General features: G+C 33.7%; 1 protein-coding gene across 1 annotated transcript in view; it reads left to right on the forward strand.

Moving 5' to 3' along the window:
- Positions 1–11,513, forward strand: part of GTF2A1L (general transcription factor IIA subunit 1 like) — a 44,555-nt gene extending 33,042 nt beyond the window's left edge. Inside the window, exons 7-9 of the mRNA XM_055328611.1 lie at positions 2,645–2,902; positions 3,878–3,967; positions 11,406–11,513. Of these exons, the coding sequence (XP_055184586.1) occupies positions 2,645–2,902; positions 3,878–3,967; positions 11,406–11,513 (456 nt within the window). The remainder of the gene's footprint in view (positions 1–2,644; positions 2,903–3,877; positions 3,968–11,405) is intronic.
- Positions 11,514–12,124: the final 611 nt, after the last annotated feature.

Below are 12,124 nucleotides of genomic sequence, written 5' to 3' on the forward strand. Positions count from 1 at the left end.
GCTTTTTTGCCCTAAATTTCCTCCCTTACTGCCTTCTTTTGTGTTCATTTGATTTTCTTACAGTGACACATTTCGATTTCTTTTTCATATCCTTTTGTGTGTATTCTAAAGATTATTTATTTTTGGTTACTGTGGGGATTACTTATGCCATCTCAAAGTTGCTACATTCTTGAAGTGATACCAACTCAACTTCAACCTCATAAAAAATTTTGCTCCTCTTCAGCTCTGCCCTCCCTTTGTTTATGATAATCCCAAATTACATCTTTATATATTGTGTTTTCCTTAATATAGATTTATAATTAATTTTTTTTTCTTTTTGTCTTTTAAATCTTGTTCAGGAATAAGTAGTAGAATCACAAAATTAGATGCTGTTTTTTATATTTGTCTATGTATCTTTTACCAGAAAACTTTATATTTTTCTATGGCTTCAAGTTATTGTCTAGTTTCATTTCAATTTAAAGGACTCCCTTTAGGGAGTCTTGTATGGGCAGGCCCAGTGATAATAAATTCCTCAGCCTTTATCTTAGAATCCCTTAATTTTTCACTCATTTTTACAGGACAGTTTTGCCAGATATAGAATTTCCAGTTGACAATATTTTGTTTCAGTATATTAAATATATATCATCTCACTGCCTTCTGGCCCTCAAAGTTTGTGTTGAGAAATCTGCTTGTTATACGTTAATTGAGGATTTCTTTTTGTGAGGAGTTTCTTTTCTGTTGCTGTTTTACTTAGTGTTGTTTTTAAATTTCAATTTCTAATCATTTGTTGCTACTACACAGATACACAGTTTTTTAAACTGACATATCAGTCTGAGTGTTCGTGTCCCCCTCCCGCCAATTCATATGTTGAAATTCCAACCCCCTATGATGATGGTAGTTAGGAGGTTGGGTCTTTCAGAGATGATTAGGTCAGAGTGGAGCCCTTATGAAAGGGACGACTTGCCTTATAAGAGACTCTATGGAACTCTCAAGCCTCTCTGCCATGGGAAGACACAGTGAGAAGAAACTGCCTGTGAACCAGAAGGTGGGCTCTCACTAGATACTGAGTCTGCTGGTGCTTTCATCTTGGACTTCCTAGCTTCTAGAACAGAGAGAAATGAATTTCTATAACCTACCTAGTCTATGATATTTTGTGATAGCAGCTCAAATGGCTGAAGACAGTTTCCTTATCCTTTTAATGTCTTCAGAATCTGTGGCAACACCCTTTCTTTAAATCCCGGATAGTGTTTCTCCCCTCCTCTTTCCTTGTCAGTCTGGCTAGAGGCTTATCAATTTTATTGATATTTTTAAAGAATGAACTTTTGGTCTAACTGACTTCCTCAACTTTTTCCTGTTCTCGATTTCATTTATATCTTTTTAATTTCTTTTTATTATTTCCTCTTTTGCCAGGAGCTTGATTCAGTCTTCTTTTCTTTTTAGTTTCTTACGGTAGAATTTTAGGCCATTGATTTGAAACTTGATTCTTTTTTGAATATAATCATGTAATGCTGTAAATTTCCCTCTAGGCACTGCTTTAGCTAGATTTCACAAGTTGTGAAATGTAATATTTTTGTTTGCATTCAATTAAAGTTATGTTCTGTTTTCCCTCATGATTTCTTTGATCCATGGGTGTTTAGAAATGTGTTAATTTTAAAATATTAGTGGATTTTCTAGACCTTTCTGTTACTGATTGCTGATTTAATTCCTTTGTTCTTAGACAACATACTTTGTGTGTGTTAAATTTATCAGGATTTGTTTTAGAGCCCAGAATATGGTCCATCTTGGTGAATATTCTGTGTGCTCTTTAAAAGAGTATGGCTTTTGCTATTTTGGGATGGAGTATTCTATAAATGTCAATTAGGTTAAATTGATTGTGTTTTTCAGGTCTTTTACATCCTCACTCAATCTCGGTCTACTTTATCTGTTGTTCACTGGAAGAGGAATGTTAAATTCTCCAAAAATAATTATAGATTTGTCTGTTTCTCTTTTCATTTCTATCAGTTTTAATTCCTTTTTTTTTGGTTCTTATGTACTTGGCTTATTTCAGCTAGTACAGCCCTTTATGTTTTTTTTTTTTTTTTAGTTTTATTTATTTATTCATGAAAGACACACAGAGAGAAATGCAGAGACATAGGCAGAGGGAGAAGCAGGCTCCAGGCAGGGAGCCTGACGTTGGACTTGATCCTGAGACGGCGAATCACACCCTGAGCCAGGGGCAGGTGCTCAACCGCTGAGCCACCCAGGCATCCCCCTTTATGTTTTTTATTTATCCATTGAGCATGATATCACTGGTACTTTCTACTTCATTGAATTATTGTTTAAAATAAAATGAAATGGTTAAAACCTAACAAATACTGTATAAATTTAAAGTATGTATATAAAAGCTAGCAGTTACTACCTGAAACTATGAACTCATTTGTTATCTATGTATAAGTGTAAGTGGGTTTACTTTATTTATGATTTAAAACTTATTCCCATGTTTCATAGAAATGCTGGGAGTGTTCTAAAATGAAAAATTAGGGAACATATATAGGAAAGGAAAGAAATGTAGAAAAATATATTTTAAGATCGCTTGTGAAATGTTTAGTTTTATATTTTGTGTGATTCAGTGCTTTACACACCTCTTTGACTTGAAAAACTTTATTGTCTTTCTTTCTCTTTCTAGGATTCTAATTCTCAGATGGATTTAAGCATTCAGGTAACTGATGATATTAATGAAATAATTCAAATAGATGGAACCGGTGATACATCTTCCAATGATGAAATAGGAAGTACAAGAGATGTAGATGAGAACGAATTTCTAGGGATTATTGATGCAGGAGACCTGAAGGTACTTGAAGAAGAAGCTGACAGTATATCAAATGAAGATTCAACTGCCAACAGTAGTGATAATGAAGATCCTCAAATAGATGTTGTAGAAGAGGTGAGGATCACTTTTGAGTTGAAACTTTTTTAAAAATTATATTTATAGCATTTATACTTTAATATACTTTGTATTAATACTTTGTATTACTTTGTAATATGCTTTGTATTAATAATACTTTATTCATGAAGAATAGCAATTAATACTAACTCCGTCTTTAGTCTTTTAAAATGAGACTTATTTATACTCTAATATTGAAACTTAAAAAAATATTTATTTATTTTTCAGAGAGAGAGAGAGAGAGAGAGAGAGAGAGAGAGATAGTAACAGAGATAGAAAGAGCATGAGCTAGGAGGAGAGGGAGAAGCAGCTGGGCAAGGACCCTCCCCATCCCTATTCAGGGTTCAATCCCAGGACCCTAGGATCATGACCTGAGCTGAAGGCAGACCCTTAACTGACTGAACCACCCAAGTGCCCCTAAACTTTTAATCTTAAACTGTAATTCAAACTATATTAAGTATTTGGGAATCAGCTACTGTATTTATTGGTCTTAACTAGAGATAGTGGGAGGTTTAGAGGATGGGAGTGAAGGTACAGAAGGCAGCCAGGTTAGATGTATACAGTATCTGCTCTGATTCTAATAAATGCACTAAATCTTTGTGGAATGTGGTGAGTAGTACTATCATTAATGGTGGCCTTATAGATGTACCAGTATCACACTAAGTCTTACCTGTTTTATGTTATTTAACATTCCTACCACCCTGTGGGTCCTATTTCTGTCCTCATTTAACAGATGAGAAAACCCGGAGATGTAATTTCAGTAAATCAATGGTCAGTTACTAAATTTCCAAGCTGGGATTCAAACTCAGGATATTTGACTTTTTAAGTACAATACTATTCTCTTTCTAAATTCCTTTATTTCTATATGTATCTCTGTCTTTATTTTTTTTTATTTTTTTATTTTTTGTATCTCTGTCTTTAAAAAAAATTCAGAGCATCATGAAATTCCTTAATGTGACTATCTTTCATCTTTAGGACCCTTTAAATTCTGGAGATGATGTTAGTGAGCAGGATGTGCCAGACCTGTTTGACACAGATAATGTAATCGTCTGCCAGTATGACAAGGTACTGTATTTACCTTTAAACTTTGAGTTTATTAATTGCATTTATGGTAGAAAGGTGTGCAGAATGATGGAAAATATGATGATGAGTTACAGTTCACAGTTAATCTTGGAAAAGCTAATTAATTGTATATATTTTGTGTCTAACACTGCTGTGTGGTCTCAGTGATATAAAAAATGTGTTAGTTTTTAAGGAGGTGACAATCTTATTGAAACAAGATGTTTCTGTATGTAATAAAAGAATGGCATACAATAAGATGGTAGGTAAATCAGAAGCTAAAATATGTGACAGGTAAATCAAATGCTAAAATACATGGCGTATAAATCAAATGCTAAGATGAGTGGCATGTAAATCAAATGCTTAGATATGTGGCACAGATAGTAAGTCCAAAAAGTAGCTAGGAAGTACAAGAAATCATTTGTAGTTGGAGTTCTCCACAAATCCTTCATGGGTGATGTGGAACTTTGAAATAGGTCTTAATGATTTGTAAAGCTATAGATAAGTGTGGAGAGTAGACGTTCTTAGTAGAACAGCTTAATAAAAGGCAGGGAAATGAATGCATGTAGAATGTACAAGGGTAAGTGAAGAGACAGCCCTGCCTTAAATAAAATGTTCTTCTTTTGGATTTATTAGGAAATGAGGCAGGGTTGGGGACAGATTGGCAGCAGATTGGAAAATTCAGAATCCTGGTAGGAGAAATTCAAACATGATTTGATGGATGTTAGCATTCTGAGAATATTATTGAGAACATCATAATTGGGTTTAAAACTGTATTTTAAATTGGCTGTATTTGCTAGTTAGGCAGAGGCAAATGGTAAGAACAGGAATAGTGCAGACATGAAGTAACCAGAACCCAGAATAAGGATGGCAATGTGGAACATGAAAGAGTCAGAGATGATGGTGGAAGAATCAACGAGATGTAGTGATTAGTTGGACATTAGAGAATGATCAACAAAGAGAGTTAAGGGGCACCTGGGTGGCTCAGTCGGTTAAGCATCCAACTCTTGATCTCAGTTAAGGTCTTGATCTCAGGGGTCATGAGTTCAAGCTTTGCATTGGGCTGCATATGTAGCATGGAGCCCATTTAAACAGAGGAACAAACACTGTCAAAAGTGCATCCTTTTTTAAACCTAGAAATTAAGTTAGAAGCAATTTAACTTTAGCAACTAAAATAGAATACTGCTTTCTTTTCTTTTTAAATACTGTATCTGTGATTATGTAGTAGAATGGTCAGCTTTTGTCTTTAATTCATGCATATTTACATCTTTGTTTTTAGCAGCCTTGAGATAGAATTCACATACTATAAAACTCATGTTTAAAGCATAGAATTCAGTGGTTTTGTATATTCATAGATATGTGCAGCCTATTAACATAGCCTGTTTTAGAGAATTTAGTCACCTCAAAAAGAAACTATTCTCTTTAGTTCTCACTCCTATATCTCTGTTTCCTCCCATCCCTATCCCAGACCTAAGAGATCATCAACTACTTTCTGTTTCTTTAGATTTTCCTTTTCTGGAGTTTCAAATGAAAAGAATTATATAATATGTTTTTTTTTGTGTGTGTGTGTGTGACTGGCTGTTTTAACTTCACACAGTGTTTTAAGATCCATCCATGTCATAGCACGAATAGTTATTCATTCTTTTTTATTGCTGAATACTAGTCCATTGAATAGATATACCACATTTTGTTTGTCCATTCATCTGTTGGTGGACTTTTGGGTTGTTTCCATTTTTTAGGTATTACGAAGAATGCTGCTTTAAACATTCATGTACAAGTTTCTGTGTGAACATATATTTTCATTTCTCTTGGTATATGCCAGGGAATGAAATTCCTGGGTTATACGGTAATAGTTTGAAGAACTACCAGGCTGTTTACCAAAGTGGATCTATCCTTTTCCATTCCTACCAGCAATGTATGAGGGTTTATATTGCTCCGCATTCTCCCTAACATTTGTTATCTGATTTGTTGATTCTAGCCATCCTACTTGGTATGAAGTGGTATCCCACTGTGATTTTGATTTGCATTTCCCCAATGACTAATGCATATTTACATCTTTGCCTTTTTTTTTTTTTTCAGTAACAATTCCAATATATTCAGGAGAAACAGAGGATGGTGTTTTGAATTGCTATAAAAATAAATCCTTTTCTCTAAAAATAAGATCGTTTTCTCTTCTATAACATTTTATATAGATAGAAAATGGCAATTTAGATGCTGGTAAACATAAGCATAAGAAGGAATAGGTAATAGAAAAGAGACCATTCTTAGTTTGAAACTTATTTTAGTTTCTTATAAACAGTGTATTGCCTTCTATGAAGAAAACAATCTAAGGCACTAAGTTATGTGTGCATTCAATAGAGTCACAGAGAATTTTCTAGACCATTATGGGTATAGTATCCTTTTTTGTACTGCATTGTGAGAAATAGCTTGTAATTAATTACATAGTACTTTGTGTTTTTCAAAGTATTTTCTCATGCATTGTCTTTGCTTCTTACAGGACAGGTAGAAGAAGTGATATTAGATGTATAGGGTTAACAAATCTAGTTGTCTGAGAGTCCTCTCTAATTGATGGATATTTTAAAAATAGTCCTAAGCATTTTATTTTATTTTATTTTATTTTATTTTATTTTATTTTATTTTATTTTATTTTATTTTATTTTATTTTATTTTATTTTATTATTTATTTTATTTATATATTTTTAAAGATTTTATTTATTTATTCATGAGGGACAGAGAGAGAGAGAGAGGCAGAGACACAGGCAGAGGGAGAAGCAAGCTCCATGCAGGGAGCCTGATGTGGGACTGGATCCCGGGTCCCCAGGATCACACCCTGGGCTGAAGGCAGTGCTAAACCGCTGAGCCTCCAGGGTTGCCCAGTCCTAAGCATTTTAAACCAAGGCATTGGGGAGTCATTGAATCATTGTTAAAAGGAGTTAATGAAGTTAGAATATAGCTGGCAAAGAAAATGTATCTATAAGGTCAAAGTGGAATGAAAGGGACTACTGCTAACAGTGGATTTTTATGAAAGAATAACTTTGATCTGGGCATTGGTTGGCTTATTTCAAGTAGTACTTAATATAACCAAACTCAAGTAAATTGAAAGAGTTTTCAGCCTTTTCTGAAGTCTTTTAGGTCTTTTAAGAGCTTAATTAGTACATTTTGAAGCCCAGTAGCATTAGTTTGCCTGGGAGTATGTTATAAATACAGACCTTTGGAGTCTTACCCCAGAATATGGGATCAGAATGGACATTTTAATAAGACCGTGGAATGATTTGCCTGCTTATTAAACTTTGAGAAGTACTGTTTTTGTTTTTTGGTGTTTTTTTATGTATATTTTATCTGACTTTGACCATGTGGAATTTACCTTTAAAATTTGTAAGTTAACAGTTGGGGAAAACCTTGAAAATATTAAGATGTGCCATGAAAAAGAGTTAAATGAAGGTCACCATTCAGAGTGAGAATTAAAGGATATAATCATGTTATTTCAGAGGCTTAGAGAATGTCTAAGATTAATGTAAAGGTTAGAGTAATTATGATATTATAGGGAAGATTAATGGTGAAATGCAACCTTTTTTCTATAGGTGGGAGTGTTCTATGCCATAATTGGACACTACGGTGGAATGTAAAACTATTTGAATATGTTGCATCTTCATGTAACAGTTTAGCGAACTTTAGCTTATTTATAGCTGGCTCTGTCTGTTAGATCCTGGTAAGAGTAATTGCTAAGTGTGTAACAGTATCTTTCTCTTTATATATATGGTTTGCTTTCTAAATAGACAATGCATACATGCCTGGCAAAAAATCAAACACTATAAAAGCATAGCATGGAAAGTCTGATTCTTACTCCTTCACATTTTGTATTTCCTTCCATAGCTTCCTGTTTCTTTATATATTTTTAAAGATTTTATTTAAGAGCAACTACATTGCTCTCCTTAAGTGTAAAAAATGTAGCCAATTATATTAATTTCTTAATATAGTTACAGGGTCTTTTTATTCAAGTAGAAGCCTAAAAGCATAGACAACACTGTATCCTGCACCTTGTCTTTTAAGACATTAACAATATATCTTAGAGATCTTTGTCCTAATATTTTTATAGTTGTATGATTTTCCATTGTAGAATTATTAAAGTTTATTTCACTGATCCCCAACTGATGAATATTTGATCCCCAACTGAGAAATATTTGAGTTTTCAGTCATTTGCTATTGAATGACCACATCTATGACGTTTCATACATGTGTAGTTATATTGATTTAAAAAACCCCAGCAGGACTTCTGGCTGGCTCAGTCATTGAGGCATCCAACTCTTGATCTCAGGGTATTGTAAATTCAAGCTTCACATTGGATGTAGAGATTACTCAAAATCTTAAAAAAAAATCCCTAGAAATGAGATTACTGGGCCAAAGGGCAAATGTATTTGGTCAGATATTACTACATTGCTCTCCTAAACTCTATTTTAGGATATACTCCCATTACAATATTTAAGAGTGCTGCTTTTCTTACAGCCTTGCCAATGGAGTGTAATAAAATATTTGGATGTTTGCCATTATAAAAAGTAGAAAATTTGTCTTGGTGAAATTTTTAACTTTTCATGTGTTTAAGGACTATTTCTATTTTTGCATGAACTGCTTGTTCATAACACGTCTATTTTTTTTTTTTAAATTGGGTTACTGGTGTAGTTACTGATTTCAAATAGCTCTGTATTGTTTGGGGGGGAGATTAGTCCTTATATGCAGAAATACTTTTCCTTAGTTATTTGCCTTCAGTGCTTTTTCTTTCTTTCATGCAGATGTTGTATTTGTCAACCTTAATTTTTTTGGCTTCTAATTTTGAGTCTTGAATAGAAAGCTCTTTCTTACCTCAGATTTCAAAGGGATTCACTCATATTTTCTTCTAGTATTTCTTTGGTTTCTTTAATTTTTTTTTCCAGGTGGCTATCCAATTTTCCCAACATCACTTATTGAAAAGTCTATTTTATCCACACTGATACAAGAATGATTCCTTTATCACTCATTAAATTTCCCTCTATATTTGGGTCTACTTCTTGACTTTCTCATTTGTCCCATTGGTTTGTCCAATGGCCTATGCTACATTGATTTAATTATTAAGGTTTTTAATATCTGGTAGAGTTAGTACTTTTTCATGAGGCCAAGTGAGGAAAATATTTCAAAGGGGAGAGAGTGTTGAAGGGTGCCAGTAGATGGAGTATTTTAAAAATTTATTGCTAGCTATTTTATCTCTTTCAATATAGTAAAAGGGCTCTTTTATTGTATCTTCTAACCGGAGCTTGTATACCTGAAGGGTATGAATTTGTGCATATTAATTTGGTATCAATACTGAATTCTTACTTAGTAATTTTTAAAAAAGATCTATTTGTTAGAGAGCATGCAAGAGTGAGTGTGGGAAGGGACAGAGGGAATCTCAAGCAGACTCCATGCTGAGCTTGGAGCCCGAGGTGGGGTTGCATCCCACAACCCATGATATCACAACCTGAGCCCAAACCAGTTGGATGTTCAACTGACTGAACCACTCAGGCACCCCATTATTAAGTAATTTTAAAATTGATTATCTTAGAGTTTTCAGACATGCAATCATTGCATCTGCACATCTTTTTTTATCCTTTCCAACTTTAAACTTCTACTACTTTCTTCTTGTTTACTTGCATTAGCTAGAGCTGATTGTACTTTCCTCTTACTTAATTGTATTGGCTAGGATCTCTAGAATAAAAACTTGGATAATCCTTGACTATGTCTTGATTTTAGTGGGAATACTTTTAGGGTTCCCCACTAACCACTAAGATAGTTTTTAGGCTGAGGTAGGGCTTGTGTGTGTGATGCAGTTTTTGATTCTCATTGAGTTAAAAAAATCTAAAATTCATTAATTTATTTAATGCTTTGGTGACATCACTAGAGATTATTATATGATTTATCTCCATAGGTCTAGTGATACAGTTTTTTATATTAATAAGTTCCTAATATTGAACCATTGTTGCATTTCTAGAATAAAAGTACTGTTTATGCACTATTTCTAGAATTAAGTTACTAGATTGAGTTGTTCTGCTACTGTTGTTCTCTGCCTAGTTCTGGTTAGATTTTATCACCTGTGCTGAGTTCAGGATTCTGTGTCACTGTTGTGTTCTCAGGAACTTTTTAAGATATGTCCAAGTATAAATTTGGGAGTCAAACTCGGAGAAGAAATTTTGCATTTTTAGGACATCTTTCCCCCCAAACAAATAGGGGTTTTTCATTTGTATTTTCTTATGCTTCATACCATGCATCTGAATATTGGTCCCAGGCTTTTCTTCTTTGATTTGACTATTGGCAATAAATATTTGGGCTTAATTTTTATCCTTGATTTCAGTTCATACATTACGAAGGTTTTTATTTTATTTATTTATTTATTTAATTTATTTATTTATTTTAAAGATTTGTTTATTTATTCATTAGAGACACGCAGAGAGAGGCAGAGACACAGGCAGAGGGAGAAGCAGGCTCCACGTAGGGAGTCTGATGCGGGACTCGATCCTGGGACTTCAGGATCAGGCCCTGGGCTGAAGGCGGCGCTAAACCGCTGAGCCACTGGGGCTGCCCTACGAAGGTTTTTAAATAGTCATTTGTGGTTTACCCAGAGGTAATGATGATTTTATGATTTCTTACCTCTTGAAGTAGTAGGATTTTCTGGTTTTTATATTGTCTGTATTTAGACTGATTTATTAAAGTGAAAGAACTGCCAGTAGAATCTAATAGAGCATAACCTGTATCTTCTGACCTTGCTCAGTGCTTTACTGTAACTTTCTCCTTCAAAATGAAATTCCACTTTTTTTCATTGAGGATAGTATTGACTACATTCTCTCTCTTTATTCCTTTATAGACATTCTGAACTCTTTACTGTTCTTGAACAATCCAGATATCCCCCTCCTTGGGGCCTTTGTACTTTTGTTCCCTTTGTCTGGAATGCTCTATCTGGTTAATATCTTCCTGGCTTTATCCTTTACCTTCTTTAAGTCTTTGCTCAAACACTAAATCAGGCCCACCCCGACTTTCTTATTTAAAATTATAACCCACTTCTGTATTTGTGATTTTCTTTTTCCTGCTCTAGTTTTCATAGCACTTAGCACCTTGTAATTCTCTTCATAATTTAGGTATTTATTAGATTTCTGTTCCCTTGTACTTATTAAAATGTAAAATGTAAACTATTCAAGGTCAGGAATTTTTCCAGTTTTTAAAAAGTAATATATAAAAATTATATATATTTTAAACTGATATATCTACAGTGCCTAAAACAATACCTGACACACAGGAACTCGAATATTTGTTGGGTGGATGAGATCTTATTTTTAAAGAACTCCCATTTAGGATCAGAAAAATCCCATGTGATGTGCAAAGAATTGTAACTGATCCTATAACTTACAGAATTAATTAATTTAGACTATTTTTCTCCCTCCAGATTCATCGAAGCAAGAACAAATGGAAATTCTATTTGAAAGATGGTGTTATGTGTTTTGGAGGGAGAGACTATGTATTTGCAAAAGCCATTGGTGATGCAGAGTGGTAAAATTTAAGAGCTCAATACACCATAAACATCAATGGGACTATATTACATACTGTGAAACTTATTTTTATTTTAAATATAGTCCAATATAGAGCTCCTCAAATTTTTAGTTCATTGTATGGAATTTAATAAAATTATAATTCTGATGCAGATACAAATATACAATTTTATATTTCTTTCATTTGTTGTTTTAATGGGGTTATTTATTTATTAATTTAATTTAAATTCAATTTGCCGACATATAATATAATACCCAGTGTTCATCACATCATGTGCCCTCCCTAATAATCCCTGTCACCCGGTTACTCCATCCCCTGGGGTTTCTTTTTTTTAAAGTCCTCATTGTGTATACCATTATGGAGCATAAATGAATCAGATGTGATGGAGCATGAAAAAATGTCACATTTCTTTAATCTTGAAGTAAAATTTAAATCAGACTCGAATTCCCCTTCATGGTAAAGTAGGTATAAGTTATTAGGTTGGGGCTGATGTCCTCCCCATCTCTCCTCAAACCATGTTATTAACAGATCCTAGTGAGTTTTATAATTAGAAGGTTATTCAAGAAGACTTCTCTAGTCTTCAGCCTATTCTCATCACTAGTGGTATGCTGATTG

The sequence above is a fragment of the Nyctereutes procyonoides genome, unplaced genomic scaffold (assembly GCF_905146905.1).
Source record: "Nyctereutes procyonoides isolate TBG_1078 unplaced genomic scaffold, NYPRO_anot_genome, whole genome shotgun sequence".
Classification (NCBI taxonomy): Eukaryota; Metazoa; Chordata; class Mammalia; order Carnivora; family Canidae; genus Nyctereutes; species Nyctereutes procyonoides.